The sequence below is a fragment of the Felis catus genome, chromosome F1 (genome assembly GCF_018350175.1).
Source record: "Felis catus isolate Fca126 chromosome F1, F.catus_Fca126_mat1.0, whole genome shotgun sequence".
In the NCBI taxonomy this organism is placed as follows: Eukaryota; Metazoa; Chordata; class Mammalia; order Carnivora; family Felidae; genus Felis; species Felis catus.
In genome coordinates this window covers 27,813,649-27,834,774 of record NC_058384.1, presented here as the reverse complement: position 1 = coordinate 27,834,774, position 21,126 = coordinate 27,813,649, and the positions used below count along the sequence as shown (strand labels likewise).

The window sequence follows — 21,126 nt, the reverse complement described above, 5'->3', positions numbered from 1 at the left end:
TAAAGACCCTGTGGCTGTTTTTCTGTCTGAAGTATGTCCTCTATTATGTCATGAGTGGTCACTGTAGGATTGTCACAAACACTGGCAGTTTTGTGCTGGATTGATGACCCCTGTGTGCTGTCTGGAGGTTAGATTCCCTTCCAGATCCACTGAACAGATTTACTCCACGGAGCTTTCCAGTGGTTCTCAATCCAGTTCTTTTTTGCCTATGAAATTATGTGTCTACCTATCTACTCAGTCATAATTGCTCTGCAGATATTGCCAGTTGTGATGTTGATTCTGGGAAAACTGAAATACATCCACTATGACATATACTCAGACAGACCATCAACTTAACTCGGGTTGCCCGTAGACAGTTGAACAAAAGTAATGATTTTGAGTAATTTGAGCCAGATAATCACCAGAGGTGAGAAATTTCATATATTGTTTCCATATCCCAGAGACGAGAGAGTCCTTCAGCAACAAAATAATGATGATTCAAAAAGAAAAAACAACTAATCAATAAACAGTTTATAAAAATTCAGTTATAAGGCTTATGTAAGCAGAATTATGGGAAGCAGGATACTTTCTTCTTAAATTATTAATTAGTAGCCACCATGTTGTTTTTGTTTTGCTTATAGAGAAAGAGTAAACATACAAATAACATATTTGCTTTGTCTTTAAAAACAAAAAGCCCAAATGAATGATCTGAGGTTACTAAACGGTGCTCTGTTTGATTGGTTCCATTTCCATAGGAGAGTCCAGTATTTGGTGCCAGTGGACAGGAGGAGCTCGCTAAAAGACTTGCTGAACTTGAGATCAGCCGGGAGTTCCTGAGCGTGTTAGGAGATGATCAAGACTGGTTTGATGAAGACTTTGGTTTGAGCTCTTCTCACAAGATCCCCAAAAACAAGGCAGAAGAAACAATTGTACCTCTAATGGCAGAACCTAAAAGAGCTCCCCAAAAGCCATGTGAGACACTGTTGGCAGTCCCCCATACCACAGAGGAAGTAGAAACTCTTGTACATAATGCAGTGGAAGAACTCTGGAAATGGAAAGAATTAGGTCACGATCTCCACAGCATCAGTGTTCCTGCAAAACTGCTTGGCTGTGCCAGTAAGGGTCTAGATATAGAAAGCACTAGTAAAAGAGTCTACAAACAGGTATGTAACCTGGAAGGATAATTTTAATTTTTAGACTAATCTCTGTTGTTTGAAATTTGGATTTGTAGCCATTTTATTTTTGTTTCATTTTTCTCTGTCAAGGCGGTTTTTGATTTAACAAAAGAGATTTTTGAGGAAATATTCGCAGAGGATCCCAACTTGAATCAACCCGTCTGGATGAAGCCATGTAGAATCAACTCCAGTTATTTCCGACGAGTGAAAAACCCAAATAACCTTGATGAAATCAAGGTAAACTGCAAACTAGAGAGTATCTCCTTTTTTGACTTGCTGTTCATTTATGTAGATCTATAAATGCCGTAAAAGCAGGTACTCTTCTGTACGATTCTCCTTCTGTCCTCAAGGCCTTTTGCATAGTGGGTTTTCAGTACATGTTTGTTGATTCATGAAGTCCATGAGCAGTGGAGGGATGAGGTGAGAGGGAGTCCTGAATCCTCAAGTTTTTGCAAGTATAACTTTTTAACATTTCCTATGTGTACATAATTTATAATATTTAAGAAAAAATTAGGAAATACTCTGGGAGATAAATTATTGGACTTCCAGGTAAATTTTTGGCAATTTAGAGATCATGGTACAGTATTCTAGAAGTATACCGGAAAACATGTCTTCTATCAAATATGCCAGCCCTAGACAGGTGTTACCTTTTCATCTTTGATTTTGGAGGTCTCAAATTAGTTATGTGGTTTTGAAATATGTGGGATAGTAATATGATATATAAAAAATATTGTTTGTTATCTAAGAAGCCCCTGAAAAGATTAAGTGCCTTGAAGCTACCGTGACTCCCAGCAAAACTTCAAAGTCACATTGGTGGAAATTTCTGCCCGTTCACGTGTTTCTTTAATATAGCAAAGGTTGTATTCCCAGTGTAGTGCCTCTTGAACTGTAATGTGCATATGAATCACTGGGGATTTGGTTAAAATGGAGATTCTTACTCAGCAGGTCAGGAGTACCATTTCTAACAGACTCCCAAGTGATGTGGACGCTGTTGACCCTAGAACCCACCCTGAGGAACAAGGCTCTGGAATTGTGTTTTCCAGACTTATTTGATCACAGAAAGCCTGCCCCCTGCATCCTGCCCCCATAGCATACCTCCAGCTACAGTTGATCCTTGAACATCTTTGGGGGTTAGAGCTGCCAACCCCCTACTCAGTTGAAAATCTTTAACTACTAACAGTCTACCGGAAACCTTACTGATAATATAAATAGTCAATTAACACATATTTTGTATGTTACATGTTTTGTATACTGTATTCTTATAATAAAGTAAGCTAGAGAAAAGAAATGTCACTAAGAAAATCTTAAGGAAAAGAAAATACGTTTATGGTACTGTTATGTATTTCTTGAAAAAACTCTGTGTATAAGTGGGTCAACACAGTTCAAACCCATGTTGTTCAAGGGTCACCTGTGCTCATCTTACTGGTGTATTTTCTTACATCATCCAGAAGTGTATGTGGACTATTAAAATGTAGGAAAGAACATATACATTATTCTGGTATGTCATGTGGAGGCATTGCCTAAACAATTTAGTCTGTTTTTTTAATTGAGATATAATTAACATAATTATATTTGTTTTAGGTATACAACATAATGATTCTGTATTTGTCTATATTATTTTTAAAAAAGGTCACCACAAGTCTAGTTAGCATCCATCATTACATATGGTTACAAATTGTTTTGTGTGATGAAAAAATTTTAAGATCTCTCTTAGTGACTTTCAAATGTACAATACAGTATTATTTAACTACAGAAAGCTTTTGAAAATATTTTGTACTCACAGAACACCAACAGATATTTATGGGATGTCATGTATGCCTACATTGAAGTTAGGCAAACTGTGGCTCACAGTCCAAATCCAGCCTACCACCTGTTTTTATAAATGAAGGTGTATTGGACCACAGCCACACCCATTTGTTTAAATATTGTGTATGACTGGCATTCTGCTACAACAGCAGACTTCAGTAGTTGCGACAGAGACCAAATGGCCCACAAAGCCTTAAATATTTACAGGCTGATCCCCGCTTAAATTAAAGTAAGGAAGAAATAAAAAGCTTGCAAAGATTACTTTTGATTCATTAAAAAAAGAAAACTTCTAAAATGATTTTCAGCTTTGAGGAATAAAGTATCAGAACTGCTGGGGGAGATTTTTCAAAACACAGGTGTACTCCATTGCTTTCAGCCCTCCAGTCTTGATACATCCTTGAAAGAGAGAGAGCTAGAAAATGTGTGTGGATTGGTGGAGTTTGGGGGCACATTGGTAGTTTGAGAATCTTTTCAAATGATTCCGATTCATAAATGTGTCTTTTCCCCCCCATTGACATTTTTTTAATGGAACAACCATAAAAAGTTGTAAGCGCCAATTGTTTTATTAATAACAAAGGACAAATAAGTTGAAATAAGACAAGATACATAATGGGACGCCTGGGTGGCTCAGTTGGTTGAATGTCCAACTCTTGATTTCCACTCAGGTCATGATCCCAGGGTCGTGGGATCGAGCTCTACGTGGAGCCTGCTTAAGATTCTCTCTTTCCCTCTGCCCCTCTTCCCCACTCATGCTCGCTCTCTCTCTCTCTCTCTCTCTCTCTCAAATAAAAAATTTTTTAAAAAGACAAGATGCATAATATATATCAACAATCATCAAAATGCATATATCAGTATAACACACAGTGATGCTGCCCAGCGATTTTAATATTGAAATAACATTTTGTAAGGTGTTTTTAAAGATGATAGTTTAAATACTGTTAGTAAAATTATCATGCTTTTTATATTGAAGCACTGATTAATATTTTTACAATTCAACGTATTCAGTCATGGTGCTTCAAAATAAACTATCCCAGCCAAAGCCTGTACTTTGCTCCCATGGCACTGCTTCGAACCTTTATGTGGGATTCTTTAAGTGCAGAGATTTATTTAATGCTTTCTCTAATAGTTTTGCCCGCTTGAAGTTAGCTAATGGCAGTTCTTAGAGGGGACTCTAAAGTGATTTTTCTTTGCAGATTCATCAGTGGGTTTTACTTTTGTATGTTGTATAAAAAGAAAAAGTCTTTAAGTGAGTAAGTAAAGTCAGAGCATTTGGAATGCTTTTGTCTTCAAATTGCTAAGTGGAACTGTTAAGTGGAAGAAATTTGTATGATCTTTAATTATAAATGCTATGTTCTTAGCATGCACCTGCATTATAAGCACTGACTCTCAGAAACTTGGCTGTTTGGTTCATTACTTCCTCTTATTTTCACAGAACTTCATAGCCACCGAAGTGCTCAAGTTGTTTAGTCTTAAAAAGGAGCCAAACCACAAAACAGATTGGCAGAAAATGATGAAATTTGGAAGAAAGAAAAGAGACCGAGTGGATCATATCCTGGTCAGTGTATATAACTGCAATATGTTTATTTTGACTGTCTCTTCTAAAATCAGAATGTAGTTACATTCTAAAAAGGAAAGGAATGTAACTGACCCTAAGTCTATGATAGTGAAGCGTAAAGCCTTCACTTGCTGCATTTCTGCCCCTCAGTTTTGGAACTTGCTTTCTTTTGAATTTGACAGATGAATATTTAACTGAACAGTATTTTGTGGGTGTGGAAAACTTGAGAAATAAAAAGCCGAGTGGATGAGGTACGGCATTAAGAAGAGATCAGTGTAGGCTCTGGGGCCAGACTGCCTGCCTTTAAATCCCTTTTCTGCCACATACCTGGTGTGTAATCTTGGACAAATTGTCTAATCTCCTTGTGTCTCGTCTCCCTATCTGTAATCTACCAAGACAGTTATTAAAAGAATTAAAAGTATGTTTACATATGTATGTATGCAAGAGTTCCCTGGCTATAAATAACTCAGTAAATACTAGCTGTTATGATTTCCTCCTCGTTATTATTATCCAGAGCTTTTAGCTGGGTAGGATTTATTCCATTTGGCAATAGATTTCCCTAGCACTAGAAAAACATTTCTCAAACAAAAAAAAAGAAAGAAAAAGGAAAGAAAAAAAAAAGTCGTTCTTTTCTTTGTTCCCTAAAAGAATGTTAAGCAGTAGCAAACTTCGGGAAACTCATTACTTGATTCAGGTTTATCTCTAAACATTTTGACTCTGAACTATTTTATCTTGTCTGTATTTATATTCATATAATGAAAAACAAATGTAAGGCTTAAATTAATGAGTTTTCCCCAAGTATGCGCCTTTTCATTGCTTCATTTACTCAGTAACGACTACACTAGATGAACATTTATTTAGAGTTTTATACTTTGCCATTCTTTTTCATGCCTTATTTGATCCTCACAGTAATTATATGAGGCAGGAAGGACTCACGTTATTCTGTGTTACAAATGAGAAAGTTTGGGGGCACCTGGCTGGCTTAGTCAGCAGAGTGTGTGACTCTTGATTTCAGAGTTCGAGTTCAAGCCCCACGTTGATTGTACAGATTACTTAAAAATAAAAAATCTTGGGGCACCTGGATGACTCAGTCAGTTGAGCTTCCGACTCCTGATTTCAGCTCAGGCCATGATCCCAGCGTCGTGAGATCGAGCCCCACGTGAGGCTCTGCCCTGAGGGTGGAGGGTGCTTAAGATTCTCTCTGTCTCCCTCTGCCCCTCTGCCGCGTTCGTGCTCTCTCCCTGTCTCTCTAAAAATGAGTGAAATTAAAAAAAAAATAAATCTTTACAGAAAGTTTAGACTCAGAGATATTAAGTGACTTGCCCAGCAAATAAGAGCCAAGATTTTAAGCAACTTTTTCATAGCTCTTTGCCTCTTAAGAACATGAACTTGTTCTCATAGTTCTACAGCAGCTTAAAGTTTGTGTTCTTGTTAATTTCTAAGTCGTTACTTCCTCCACTTATTTAGGAGTTAAAGAAGAGAGCATGTCAAGAAACATTCATGTACCCCTTCTATCAGTTAAATTGATCATATCCTCTATAAATCATTTCAGGGCACACACTGAGTCAAGAATTGTGCTAATTAACGACTAATGTTACAGTGGTAAGCAAGACAGACCTAGACCCTGCCTTCATGGATTTATCCTTGGCTGGAAAAACTAGCCATTAATATATAATTTACATAAGTAAGTTAGAAATTTTATAAATTATAAATTAAGTGATAAAAATAGAGGAACAGAGAGCTTTATACAAGCATAACCCAGAGGAAACTGATCTGATGAAGATGGTCAGGGAAGACTTCCCTGAGGAAGTGACATCTGAGCTGAGACCTTAAAGACGAGTAAGCATTAACTGGGTTCTAAGATAGAAGAACAATTCACGGAAAGCAAACCACGTTTGCAAAGACCTGAAATGAGCATGGGTCTGAGCTGAAATGTTAGCACGGCTGGAGGTGGCATAAACTGGAGAGGAAGAGTCTGTATCCTGCAGTGCCTTGTAAGCCACGTCAGGGATTTTGGATTTTATTGTAAAAGCAAGGAGTTTAAGCAAGAGAGATTACAAGACCAGATCTGCAGTTTTAAAAGTCCTGGAAATGGGACACCTGGGTGGCTCAATCAGTTAAACATCCGACTCTGATTTCAGCTCAGGTCACTGATGGCACAGAGCTTGCTTGGGATTCTCTCTCTCCCTGTCTCTCTGCCCCTCCCCTGCTCACACTTTCTCTCTCTCGCTCTCAAAAAAAAAAAAAAAAAAGAATTAAAAAAAATTAAAATGCTGGAAGAATCCTTCAAAAGAAATGTGTGGAGGAAAAAAGACCAGTGAGAAGGATGTAGCCTGTAGGTCAAAGGTGACTGTTAAGGTTTATTGAAGCAAAACTTCTTAGGTAAGTTTATCTTGAGCACATGTCAAGTAAATGAGGAAACCAGCATAGTGTGGCAGTTCAAAATGAACAGAGAGTGAAGGCTTAATGCATGCGGCTTCCAGCTAGTTACAGACAGCTCTCACTTCACATGGTTATAAAAATGTCATCTTCACAGTGAAAGGATTAAATACGTTGGCGGGGGAGCAACAATTTAGAGGCATCTTCAAACTGGAATTATTAGTCAGAAATGACAAGTAATACATCTCACAAGTGAACAATAAATGAATTGATTTGTAGCTCTTTTTTAGATGTACCACAAAACAAGATCTTGTCCTTGGAAGGCATAGGCCTTCCAGGTGCCAGATAGGATCACTTACACAGGAAAACATTGGTCTCTCCAGCAGTTTTCAGAAAATTCTTAAATAGCAAACAAAAATTCCTTTTGCTAGTATGAGATTATTATAGCTTGGGTGAGGGTAACGTCAATGTACAACAATTCAGGAGATTTGGGAGTTGGGAAAATAGTAACAACATATATTTTGTGAATATTCCCTTTGTTGGTCATAAACTGTTTTTCACCTTCCTACAGAGAGACCTGGGCCTATGTAACTTGTTTCATGAGTTCACTCTTAATGTATAGCAAAATGATACTGTTAGTTCCTTGAGTTAATTATTAAAAATGCTAAATAAACTCCTCTCCCACTGTTAGATTTAGCCAACCTAGCATCTGGAGATTCTAATGCTCTTGCATAGAGAGATTGAGATTCAAAACAATTTTTTTATATCACATGAGCCAAAATTTTTCCCATAGTACAAAAGAAAAATCATGTTTATTATAAAACAACCATGCTCATTTTAGGAAATTTAGAAAATATTGGTAAATCAAAAGAAAATCATGATAATCTCATCACCTAGATAGCTCTTAATATTGTGATGTATAGACTTAGAGTCTTTATACAGAGGATTTTTTTAAACAGTTGAGATCATGGTCTCTTTTTTGTAAACTGATTGTTTTTAGTCAATAAAATGTGAACTTTTTTCTTGTCACTAAATGTTCTTCTATTTTATATCACATTTAATAACTTTATCCCATTTTATTGTTGTGGAAATATAGTAATCTGTTGTACGGATGTACCATCATTTATTTAACCAGGCAGTAATTTTTTTGCTCTTTTAAACAGCAGTGTTGTAATAAACATCTTGTGATATGGTAGATCTTTGTACTTATTTCCAGTGGTTTCCTTAGGATAAACTCCTAGAAATAGAATCGCTGATTAAAAGCATATGCGGAATGTTAAGGCTTACGTATGTGTTGTCAAATTGTTCTCCAAAAAGGTCGTAGCGATTATACATCCTTACCAGCACGGTACAAGAGTGGAGGTTCCCACCTTTGCCAATACTAGCTACTACCAATTTGTAAGTCTTTACCAAAAGAATGAGCTCATTTTGCTCTATTTAATTTTATTATCAATGTGGTTAATATTTTTACCTGTTCATTGGTTATTCTAAATCTTTTGCATGTTTAATCCTTACATATTTCAGAATGACAAAAAAGAATGAAAATAATACAGAAACCATTGTTTCCACCTTTCTAACGTCCATACTTTAGTATTTCATTAATCCCACAAACATCATGTCAGCTCTCAGCCTTTGTCTGCAGGTCTGTCTGTCTGCTCTGATCTCAGCCCCTGCTCCTGAATTCCGGCTTACTTACGTATTGAATTCTAGGACGATCGTTCTTTCACTTCAGCAGCTTGAAGATACTATTTTCCTGTAATCTGACCTCTCTTGTTGGTCTTGAGACATCTGCTGATAGTTCTTTTTGGGGAATCTGTCTTATCTTTTTGGTTTCTGTGGAAGACCGTGTGTGTGTTTGTGTATTTGTGTGTTTGTTTCAGTTTCTCTGGATGTGTCTAGATGTGGATTTGGCTTGTTTTTTTTTTTTTTTCCTGCTTTGGACTCACTATGCTTATTAAATCTATGGATTCATATCTTTACTCAATTCTGGAAAATTCTCAGCTATTGTCTCAGAATATTGCCTCTCCCCAAGTCTCCAGTTCCCTGTGGCACCTCTCTGGACATCCCTTCTCTCTTCCACGGTGCTTGATTCTTCCCCTAAATAGTTGCAGCTCTTGCCACTCTTTTAAATCCCTATTTGTTCTGGTAGTCAGGATTTTCCTCTTTTCTCAAGATTTCCCTATGCATTACAAATATTTTTTGTTGTATTTTATCCAATATATCTGTCTTTATATGAGAACTTTTTCGCACCACCTTACTCTTATGTTACCATTTTTACTCTGACGGGCTTGCCAGCTAGTTGTGGTGTTGGGGGGGGGGGTGGTGTTTTAACGTACGCCAGGAGTTTTTCAAATTTTATTTCTAAGTCATATTTGGGTATTATCATTTAAAAGAGCAGAAGAAGTCAGTGCTTAACATTTTGGTCAGCTCAATACTATAGATAAAATGAAGCCAGCTTTTCTTATAAAATCGATGAGTTTTATTGTTTTTCTAGAGTTTTGACTGTTGGTAATTTTGCTTAGGATCTTTAGATTTTAGAGGTCCTGAAATATCCTGAGCCTCATTTAATATTCTTGGATGTACGATCCCCAGAATGCTCCCACGGATGTTAGTGCCACTGAAATGAGAAAATAGGGCATAGCAGTTAAGAGCCAGATCTGTGGAATCAGACTCCTTGAAGGTTCCAAACTTGTCTCCTACCACTTATTAACAACGTGACTTTGGGCAGGTTACCTCTCTGTCTCTCAGTCTCCCCCTCTGTAGAGTGACAGCCTCATAGAGTTGTAGTGATGACCAAATGAGGTGCTGCATGTCTTAAGTGGCATATAGAAAGCTCTCAAAAGTAGTAGATATTATTAGTGTAAACGTTTTTATTGATTTACAATCATTTTCTTGTTTGATCCCTACCCGCCCTGTCTATAAATAGCCAGAGTCTAAATTATGTCACTTAGAACTTGGGTCAGAAATTTGACTTGGTGCTATGAGGTACATTATGAAAATTTTTGTTTTCTTGCATTGTGAAAGTAAAAATTTCATCTTTTTATTAAAAATACACATGCTGGGGCACTTGGGTGGCTCAGTCGGTTAAACGTCCGACTTTTGGTTTCAGCTCAGGTCATGATCTCACGGTTCGTGAGTTCGAGCCCCGCGTCAGGACAGTGCAGAGCCTGCTCCGAATTCTCTCTCTCCCCCTCTCTCTGCCCCTCCCATGCACACGCGCTCTGTCTCAAATAAGTAGACTTAAAAAAAATAAGAATAAAAATGTACATGCCTCTCAGCTATAGTAGTTTTAATCTGTTACCTATGCCTGATAGATGAAAGCACTTGGACTCAGAACAAGCAGATGCTGTCACCTCTGCCTAAAGATCCTAACACTACTAGCTAGATTTAATCCCAGAATGTTGTGACTCCATCTTCCTGTAAGATCATATAATATGTCAGCCATATCGCCAAGTTTTTCAATATACTTTTTGACCAGTTCCAGTATTTTCTTTCATCACACTGCTTCATCACCACACAGTCCAGTGTGATGAAAGAAAAGATTAACACAGAATTAAATCATGTGAAAAGTTTAATTGGAGAAGGGACTCTGATGTATGTATACATAAATACCATGCTTTACAACGATAAGGAAGAACTAGAGAAAACTATTCACATATTTCCCTGTTACAGCATTAGATCCACTGAGCTCCCAGGAGCATCTGTGGCCAGTTCAAATTAACCCAATCAGTCAATCAATCAATCAATCATTTCTTATGGACCTGCTATGTGCTAAGTAGTATTCTAGGCCCTGGGAATACATTAGTGAACAAACCAGACAAAATGCAAGGAGCTTTCATTCTAGTAAGGGAGACAGATACATAAGAAAAATAAATCTATGGAGGCAATAAGGGAATATTGGGGGTTGCAGTTCTAGATAGGATGGCTGGGAAAGATTTTACTGAGAAGATGATATTTGTTTAAAGGACTGAGGGAAATGAAGTGAGCCAAACATTCATCCAGGGGAAGAAAATTCTGGAAAAGATACATTGGGCCTTGATTATTAGGGAAAAATCACTGGGGAGTCAGAAAAAGTAGTAGGAGATGATGTCCCAGAAGTACCGGGGTGTGTGTGTGTGTGTGTGTGTGTGTGTGTGTGTGTGTGTGTACACGCACAGAGGGCCGAATCATACAGGGTCTAATAGGCCCTTGTAAAAACTAGGTTTTACGCTGAATAAGATCAGCAGACATTTAAGGTTTGAGCAGAAGAGTGATGTGATCTGACTTAATTTATTTAACAGGATCACTGTGACTGCTGTGTTGAGAATAGACTGAGGGAATGGTAGTAAAGGCAGGAGCAAGGAGACCAGCAAGATATTGTCATAATCCAGACAAGCAATAATAGTGGCTAGCACCAGTGTGGTGGTGTTGAGGTGGTAAGAAGTGGTCAGATTCTAGACAGATTTGCAAAGCAGAATGGAATTGCTGATAAATTGTGCCATATGAGAGAGGGAAAAGTATTAAGAATAACTCCATCGGGTTGGCCTGAACAACTCGAAGGATGGAACTTCCCTTTGCCGACTTGAGGAAGACTGAGAGGAGCAGGTTGGGAAGCAATATCAAGAGTTCTGTTCTGAACCTGTTAAATTGGAGGTGTCTGATAAATATCCGAATGGAGATACTGAAGAGGCAAGTGGACATACGAGTCTAGATCTCAGGCACGAGTCCTAGGCCGGAGGTAGGACTTTGGGAGTGGTGGACACATAGATGGCAGTCAGAGCCCTGAGACCAACAGAGTGTAGACGCAAAGGGAGGAGGTCCAAGGACTAATTCCTGACACACTCTAATGTTTCATGTATTCAGAAGATGAGGAGGAACCAACAAATGAAACTAAAAAGGAGCAGCCAGTGAAGTAGAAGCAAGCCAGGAGAGGGTGGGGTCCTGGAAGCCAGGTAAGAGTGTTTTAAGGAAGAGGCAAGAATCAACTGCATGGGATACAGCTAATTGGTCAAGTAAAATGAGAACTAAGGATTTACCATGGGATTTAGCAACGTGGCGGTCTTTACTGATCTTAACATTAATACAAAGACTTTGGGTGGTGTGCATGAGGTAAACGTTTGATTTGCAGTAGGTTTCTTTTTTTTTTTTTTTTTAATGTTTATTTATTTTTGAGACAGGGAGAGACAGCATGAATGGGGGAGGGTCAGAGAGAGAGGGAGACACAGAATTTGAAACAGGCTCCAGGCTCTGAGCTGTCAGCACAGAGCCCGACGCGGGGCTTGAACTCACAGACCGCGAGATCATGACCTGAGCCTAAGTCGGATGCTTAACCGACTGAGCCACCCAGGCGCCCCTTGCAGTAGGTTTCAAGAGAGAACAAGAGATTAGTGAGAGCAAAAATGGACATGTCAAAGGAGTTTTTTTGTGAAGCGAAAGATGGAGGGGGACATGGTGACAAGAGAGCATTCTTGTAGCTTGAAAGAAATATGCTGACAGGAAAAAGGAGAAATTGTGATGGCGCAGAGGAGAGAGCACGGCAGGAACATGTCCCTGAGTCGGCGCGGTGGCATCCACACCGTGGACGTGCCCTCCCGCTGAACGTGAGCACTTGTGACAGGATGATCTGTTACAGTAAATATTCCAGAATGAACAGTAGCTTCCTCCAAAAGTTGCTTTCCAAAAGGAAATGTGTAATTTAGCTGTCATCGCTCAGACTAGGAAGGTCCCTAATCAGTCTAACTCTCCCTGTGTCAGTAGGCATTATTTGAGGTGAGTAAAATACAAAGAAAGTTTTGTTTTTTTTTAGACAGAAGGGCCTCCATTAGCCAAAAATAAGAACAGAAATCTTTCTTTCAGCTCCAGGTCTCATTCACTCTGTCTCTTTACCACTCCAGAAGGACATTAAGTTTTCTCTTAGGTTAGCTAAGAATATGATGAGCTATTTTTAGCAATGCATTCTCAAAGTGTATGTGATGTGGGATGAACGGCAAGAAATTAGACCAACTCTTGCATATCCTTTACACATAGTAGCCTTGGAAATTGCCTCTACTGTAGGTACAATTGCACTAAGGACAAATCCTGTAGTGAAACCACCATGATTGAATCTCCTTTACAAGTTAAGGTCTGTTAAGGTACGAGATAGCTCCTGAGGGTCTACCTATTGTTGATAAGTTCTTTCTCATATTAAGCCTAAAAGGGTTTTCTTTCATATAATTAATTATAATTTACTTCTCCAGCTTTGGGGTTTTATCTAACAATTTGAATTCTTCCTGCATGCCTTTGAGGCAGCTGTCATGTTGCACCTGAGTCTTTGTCTCCCCTTTAAATGGTACTCTCTCCTCTTGTCTGATAGTGTTTTTAAGTCCCCTCAACATCTTTTCACTTTACCTCTTTTTTCAGTGTCCCTCTTTAAATGCTGTGCACAGAACAGACCATATAATATTTCGTGTATTTAATTAGTACGGACATGCAACCCTTCGTTTTTTAGATATTACACTTGGACTAATGCAGTTTATAATTACATTTGTTTTATTTTTAGCTACATCATTCTCACAGGACTCACAAAAACTTAGGAAACCCCCAAGACCAAAGTTTCAACCTGTCCCTCTGTAGTTATTTTGGGGACCCAAATATAGGACCTTATTCTTTTATTGCATCATCTTGTTAAATTTGGCTCTTCATTCCAAGCTACCCATACATTTTTGAGTTCGTTTTTCCAACGTAGTTCTGTTCTCAACTTCTTGTTACCTCTGAAATTCATCCGGGTCATTGCTGCAAACGATGAACTGGACAGAGCCAAAGACAGCCTTTTAGCACTCAGTAAAAAATCCATGTGCCAGATGTTTAGCACATTCTATTCGCACCATCCTTGTCACTGAGAAATTAAAATTATTAGACTGACTTTTTAATGTAATTTAATTTAAAAAAAAATTTTTTTTTAACGTTCATTTATTTTTGAGACAGAGAGAGACAGAGCATGAACGGGGGAGGGGCAGAGAGAGAGGGAGACACAGAACCGGAAGCAGGCTCCAGGCTCTGGGCCATCAGCCCAGAGCCTGACACGGGGCTCGAACTCACGGACCACGAGATCGTGACCTGAGCTGAAGTTGGACGCTTAACCGACTGAGCCACCCAGGCGCCCCTAATGTAATTTAATTTATATAATACATATTAATTTACCATACATGCATAACACATCTGCAGGAACAGAGGAAAATGTGTAAGAAAATAGAATAGGCTCCAATAGCCAGAAGAAAAAAACACGGAGGCAGATCTGCAGGCTACGAGATCCCTCAGTTGCCATAGTTGAAGTTCTGAGTTGGGGTTTGTGCTTTTTGATGGCTAAAGCAAAATGGAAAACATGATATTAGTCCTCACCAGCCAAAAGGGAGATGGTTCCTGCTCTTAAGGAGGAGCAAAGCTTTTGCTAAATCTGATGAGGGCACTGTGGGGGCTCATCGTCTGTGCACTGAGATAACAGATGAAGTCCCAAGCATATATTCTACTCTGAGGCCACAATTGGTTGCAACAGGACAGTGCTTCCTAAATTTTGTTACTGGGAAGGAGAAAAGATTTAACCTTAAAGGTTGAGAAAACTTATAAAAAGGAAAGCTGTGCAACTTTGTTTGGATAAAATTCATGGGCAATATGAAATCTTATGTGGGGACACACTTCTTAGCTTTCCCAGAACATGGATCTCCCTCAACACCAGTTCGAGAAGTGTCGCATTAGGCTGTTGCGTACAGCATCCTTCATGAGAGGAACACCAGTTCCTTGGGAGGTTAATTGTGTTTCTTACACATCCATACAAAATGATTCTTTGATCAAATAAATATGGGAAACCCTGGATTAAATGTTTCTTGGGGTGCCTGGGTGGCTCAGTTGGTTAAGCGTCCGACTTTGGCTCAGGTCATGATCTCGCGGTTTGTGAGTTCCAGCCCCGCATCGGGCTCTGTGCTGACAGCTCAGAGGCTGGAGCCTGCTTCAAATTCTGTGTCTCCCTCTCTCTCTGCCCTTCCCATGCTCATGCTCTGTCTCTCTCTCTCTCAATAATAAATGTTAAAAAAATTTTTAATAAGTTTCTTTACTGGTGGACTTCTTTTCAATAGGCTAATTTACATTGTGAAACTCCCAGAGGGAGCTTTCTAAAACTTATTTGACCTTGGAGCCCTTTCTGGTGGCATATGTGTACACGGATCATAAATTAGGGAACAGAGGAAATGGATGTTTTGTAAACCCTTCAAAAAACTCTCCTCAAAGAGAAAGAATGTGGCAGCCACCGTGTCATAGATCTGTCAGCCCTGGCCAAGGCCACCTGTCAGGCAAGGCTGTTCTTTCTTCTTGTGCTCTCAAACTCCAGGGCAGTGGAGTCTTCTCATTTCCTCCTAACAGGAACCAGAGTACCAAGTGCCCACCTTCACTTCCTCTGCGTCTTTCGAGATGAAACTCTGATCAGGGCAAGTCAGGTTATTTGTGGTTGTATGGCTTTTTCACCAAGTTAGATTTCTGGTTAGACACTCCGGTCACTGAATTTCTCACCTGATTGGGGTTTACAATCCCACTTTCTCCGCCTGACCTCCAACCCACATACAGTATCATTACATACTATTAAGTCTCATATGTTTGTTTGTTTGTTTTTAAGAGTAGTCTTTAAAAATTGTAAACAAGCAAAAAAATCTTGGACAGTTAATTCTAACTTGATTGGTTTTAGTTTACCTTGGGAATCCCCAAACCTTAAAACACAACTAATACTGTAATAACATTGTATGATGACAGATGGTAGGTACACTTACCATGGTGAGTATGGTATAATGTATGGAATTGGTGAATCACTGTGTCAAACTAATTAACATTGGGTGTCAACTATACTTCAGTTAAAAAAAAAAAGAGCAAGTATTACATGACTGATTTTTAAAATAAACTTAAGCAATAATAACATTTTAAAAATACTGTAATGAAGGGGCGCCTGGGTGGCTCAGTCGGTTCAGCATCTGACTTTGGCTCAGGTCATGATCTCACAGTTTGTGAGTTTGAGCCCCGCATTAGGCTCTGTACTGACAGCTCAAAGCTCTGTCTCTCTCTCAAAAAATAAATAAACATAAAAAATAAAATAAAAATACTGTAATGAATATTAAACTTCATTTATTTATAATATTCTAAAGTCGCATTCAGTATTTTCTTTGGATATATACATTTTATAATTGTAAATCCATACATCTAAGAGTTTACATTCTTCTCTCCCCCTTAAATCCTTATACACATTTGCTTATGTTGTCATAGACAACAACACACTTGTAATCCTTAATATCTATAATACCTTAATATCTAATATAAATCCTTAGTATCTAAAATATCTTAGTAAAATACTGGAATATCATCAAATTCTACTCTGACAGTTTTGAAGCCACTTTTATTTGGCAGTTGAGTTTTTCAAATCTCTTGCAACTTGAAAAGGGATCTTGATACCATCATATAAACTACCTTTTGTCTGACTTATTTCCTTGGTCTGTGTTCTCATGGACGGGCATGTAATACACAGTGATATATAATAATGCCTACTATCAGGCATTGCATTAATACGATTAGTTTTGTAGCTTTTGTGCGACAGTAATTTTCTCGCCTTGTTGTTCCCTAAATTCCAGGTGCAGGAGCTGCACGAAGAGGAGGCGCAGTGGGTGAACTATGACGAGGATGAGCTGTGTGTGAAGATGCAGCTCGCCGAGGGGATCTTCGAGACCTTGATCAGAGATACTATCGATGTTCTGAATCAGATCAGTGAAAAACAGGGGAGAATGCTACTTGTGTGACATCTTGCAAATAAATCGAACACTGAGTGTAATATGAGTCCTGGGCCTTTCTGCCTCCTGATACACACCCCATCTCCATCATAGCAAGAGTGCTCCTGGACTTGGTACCTTTCCTTAAAGACTACTGGTTTGGAGTTCATGGGACCATGCGGTATATCTGGTATGACAGCCTTTGCCTTTAGAGACCGTCCACTGGATCCATTGGTTATTTTCGGTGGGCAGGGCCGCACTCCTGATGTTGACACGCGGTATAATCCTACACCTCTTGTTAGCGCCCCTACCAGGTCCCAGATGTGGGCTGAAAACACCAGACTCACCTCTTAGCTTAGACGAGGCTGTCTCTTCGTTGAATCTGAAGTCAGGCGGGGTGAGGTGTATAGCTAACGCGCGTCCTACCATTTTGGAGACGTAATCCTGGTCTATACCATGAAAGTCATAAATGGACACGATAGTCTCTCAACAGTATTAAACCCTTAACCACTTCTAAATAGGCAAGTTTAATCATGTGTGCCTATTTCACACTTTGGAATTCCTTTCGCTTCTTTTTGAAGACCGTTTTCTTCCATTCTTGCAGTTGAGCAGCACCGAGTGGACCTGTCGAGTTAACAAATCAGTGGTAGCCTTGCTTTCTGAGCACCATCTACAGAATTTTAAACCTTTGCATTATTTTTAGTCTTCTCTGTGTGGGCATGAAAACGAGGAATGCCCCCACTGAAGACCGGGCTCAAAGGACGGATGCGGGGCCGGCTCTTCTACCCCTTCTTCTGTCCCTGCACTTTGCTTACTCCTTCTAAACCTCTGCCAGCTGCTCCCAGAATCCCAGATCCTCAGGACCATCTCAGGCATCCAGGCATGGCAAAAGTGGAAATGATTCATTTTGGCCTTCAAACGTTCAACTCCCCCCCCCACCCCCCATCTCTCCCCCAAGAAGTCAGAGACGCTGTTACTTGAATGATTTAGGAAATGAGTGTGTGCACCAAAGACAAAAAGATATTGTCTGTTGTTCGTGTGCTTGTGTTGCGCTATGGAACATTTTTTTTTTTATTTATTTTCAGATAAATTATTAAGTTGGAAACGTGTGTCCCTATTCAGAAGTGAAAGATTCTTCTTGTAATAGTTAAGCTTCCGTCTTGAAGCTTCTGTGGTTCATAGTCTTTGCACAGGAAATCTACGGTTTAAACAGACCCGTACACATATCGAAGAAGGCAGTTTGATTCGGTGAAGAGAAGATGAGCTTTTCCGAGATCACCTGCAGTAGCAGGAATGGAATAAGGTGATTTAAAGACACTGCACAATTCAGTTCTGCCTCTCCTGCAGCATTGCTTCTCACAACTCTTACCTGTACCTGAAAAGAAATACATAGACTCCAGCTGCTACGTTAGAGCACACATGATGCTCTCCGGGACCTCAATACACTGCCTTCTCGACTGGTTTCTCTTAATCGGTCCCATCCTTCTTCAAGTAATCTAGAAGAATGTGGATAATCTTAGGCGTGAATGTAAATGCCTTAATATTGGAAGGTCCTGACTAGAAGCATGATATAAGACATCCACTGGATTCCTATTTACAAATATCCTGGAATGTTAGAGCTTCACAATATGTTAGAAAAACCCCAAAGATGGTATAATCTTTAAGTGTGCACGTTCGTTCATTTCTGCATCTTCCCTGTCAACTTGCCTTTGCGTCTCAAGTGTTTCACTATGCACACTTCCATTCCTCCTTGGTTTCATCTTGTCATCATGAGACACTTACTGAAATGATCATTGGAATATTTGCATTTTGCACAATGACTGGTCTGATAGCTCTTGACAAATAAGGAAAGCACTGAAATGTGGTGACTGGGTCTCGGGAAATGCGCAGTTTGATGCATCGCCAGCATTTCTTCTGGGCTTTTGATGTTGAGCTCTAGTCTTGTAGCCATAACGAGCAGATTGACTAAGAGAAGCTAGGGTTTCTTGGGGTTATTAACCAGTAGTGTGGAGATACTGTTCTCACGCGGCCAAGGAAAAGCAAAGGCCTTTGTTTTTAGTCTGTGTTACTTGGAAGACAGAAAAACATCTTGTCTACACCCTTTGGCTGTTTGTAGGATTACATTGTCCTTATGATACTGAAACTTTACAGCTGCTATAAATTTTTTATAAGTGAATATAAAAATAATATAATAGGAATATAGGTTGTTTTTCTACATTCTCATTATTTGGATCTAAATCAATTTTTAATAAGAAAGTTAATCTTTACTCTTTATGACATTATGATTCCAGAAAAGGAAAAGAGTAGATCAGAGTGCGGAGCCCGTAGAGTTCCGTGGTGAGAGCGCTGCTGGGGCTGCGCGGTCCTCAGAAATCCGGGCTCCACCGGGGAGGCAGCAGTCGGTCCGTCTTGCCCCTGCTTAGAAATGGTTGTCCATAGTTTGGTAGCAGGAAACAGAGGAATCTATAATTAGCAGATTTCTTATTATTTTAACTATTGGATATAATGGAAAAGGTGTTTCTTGTTAGCATTAGGATTGATGACTGTGGATATGCAGCCACTCGTTCCATATTGGGATCTTTTTAATCAAGCTCTGCCTCTTCAAGAATCTAAATAGTCCCTCTTTCTAAAAATCTTTGTTCCTTCTCCCCACGCTCCCATCCTCTTTCACTCTTTCTTTGTAATTCCTCTAAGAAAAAGATCTTTGCATCAGCAGTAATATCTTTTAGAATAGCACTATCAGAATTTAGTAGTAAACCAACATAGAGGCTTCAGATTTATTTCTGAGTCCAAAATAATTTGTGCTATCCAGGGTACTTGACTCTGGGTTAAATAAGTACAGGGTATAGATTCCCTCTTCAGGTCTAAACAGGAATTTTTATTCTAGGGAAAAGTGGGAAGAGCTCAAAAGTAGTTAATAAGGAAGGCAATTTGTTTTTCTTTTACCCGAAAGAAAAGAAAATTCCTTCTGTGACTACAGGTCTCTGAGAAATTATCTTTCAGAAGAGATTTCATTGCTCATAAGAGTGTTGTGGCCTATTGATAAAAACAATTTTGTTCACTTTCTTGTCTTGAAAAAAAGTGGCCTTAGCTTTTTGCAATACTTGAATAAAGTGTGTACTCGCACAGCGTTAGAGACTCATAACTTTTCTGCAAGAAGTTCAAACTTACATCTTCTTTTACTACCTTAAGAATACTAGTGAATAAAAACATTAATTCAAAGAGCAAATGATAGAAACTACAATGATGTTTAATGCAAATTGTAGGAACTTACATGTTTACAAATCATCTTAAACTGGTTGTGCAGCAATTCAATAAAATATCTTTGTATTATAAAAATGTGAAGAAAACAATGTAAACTGATGTAAAGGAGGTACTGTCATTTTAATTAACCTGTATGTTTAATAGCTTTTCCTTCCGGACTTTGCAAAGCCTTCTCGGGAAACACGTTGCAAAGCGTTCTCTGGGAGGCCTGGCCTCCGTGTGTGTACTGTACTGTGCAGACATGAAAAAACAAACCCGTTTACTGTGTATGTGTAAATAGCCTGGTCACCAGGCCATTTTCAGCCAATAGTCACATCCGGTGCAGCTCGCACACGACACTTGGGGTGTGGTTTGTAAGTATGACCTGTAAAATAACTGGGATGGATTCCCATGTATACCTGTGTAAATAGATTTGTTAACTGAAATGTACTTTAAGAAAAGAGAAAATCTGTAAATAAACTGATTTATAAATTAATACCGTGTCAGGTGTTTGCGTCCTCACCTTTGGAGCCAAGTGTAGAAAGCCAGTCCCCGTGAAGTTCACTGATTTCTGGTTGCCCGCGGGACAGCCGACTAGGCTGAGCTGTGTGGAGGACCTGTTTGCCGTGCTCACAGACGCACACGTCTGAGCAGCCTGGGCTCTGACGTTCATCACTCGTTTGTCCAGTCGTTGGGCACAGCTTCGTGTCCTGAGCACTGGGCAGAGGGCTGGAGAGGTAGCGGAGGCAACGGACGTGGTCCCTGATCTCATGGAGCTTAAAGTCTACTGAAGGCGTCATCAAAAAAGAACTTCCAAAACAATGTCTAACAGATTGCAGGAGGTGCTGAAATGAAGCACTCACGGGGGTTTGAGAATCTATTGACAAAAGGACCAGCAAGATTGGGGATGGGCCAGAGAAGAGCTCTCTGACAAATGATAACTTTGAGCTCTATATTGATGGGTTTCTTCCCTGTAATTCATGGGAAAACTCTTTTCTCCCAGGTGACTTGAGTTCTGATCATCCTCGCAAAATAACACACGGAAAAGTCACACGCAATTAAGTGGGCCATAAAAAAGCAAGCATCCAATGACTAGGTGTGGAGGCTCTAATTTATTTCTAGAAATACAAGCTTGGAGAAGAATGGAGCTAGCGATCTAGAAGAATAAAAGAATTTCAAAGGTTGCAACGTATGGCCCTCAGCATCATGAGTCCTCTCTGGTCCAACAGACTGG

The 21,126-nt window shown here is 39.3% G+C and overlaps 1 protein-coding gene across 4 annotated transcripts in view; it reads left to right on the top strand.

Moving 5' to 3' along the window:
* Positions 1-20,388, top strand: part of CEP350 (centrosomal protein 350) — a 154,853-nt gene extending 134,465 nt beyond the window's left edge. For 3 of the 4 annotated variants that reach the window (XM_023247840.2, XM_023247842.2, XM_023247839.2), the window contains 4 exons: positions 735-1,142; positions 1,245-1,391; positions 4,393-4,515; positions 16,515-20,388. In XM_023247840.2, coding sequence (XP_023103608.2) covers positions 735-1,142; positions 1,245-1,391; positions 4,393-4,515; positions 16,515-16,679 — 843 coding nt within the window. In that variant the 3' untranslated portion in view covers positions 16,680-20,388. Of the gene's footprint in view, positions 1-734; positions 1,143-1,244; positions 1,392-4,392; positions 4,516-11,736; positions 11,826-16,514 lie in introns of all 4 variants that reach the window. The other variant, XM_023247841.2, reaches the window with a different exon arrangement.
* Positions 20,389-21,126: the final 738 nt, after the last annotated feature.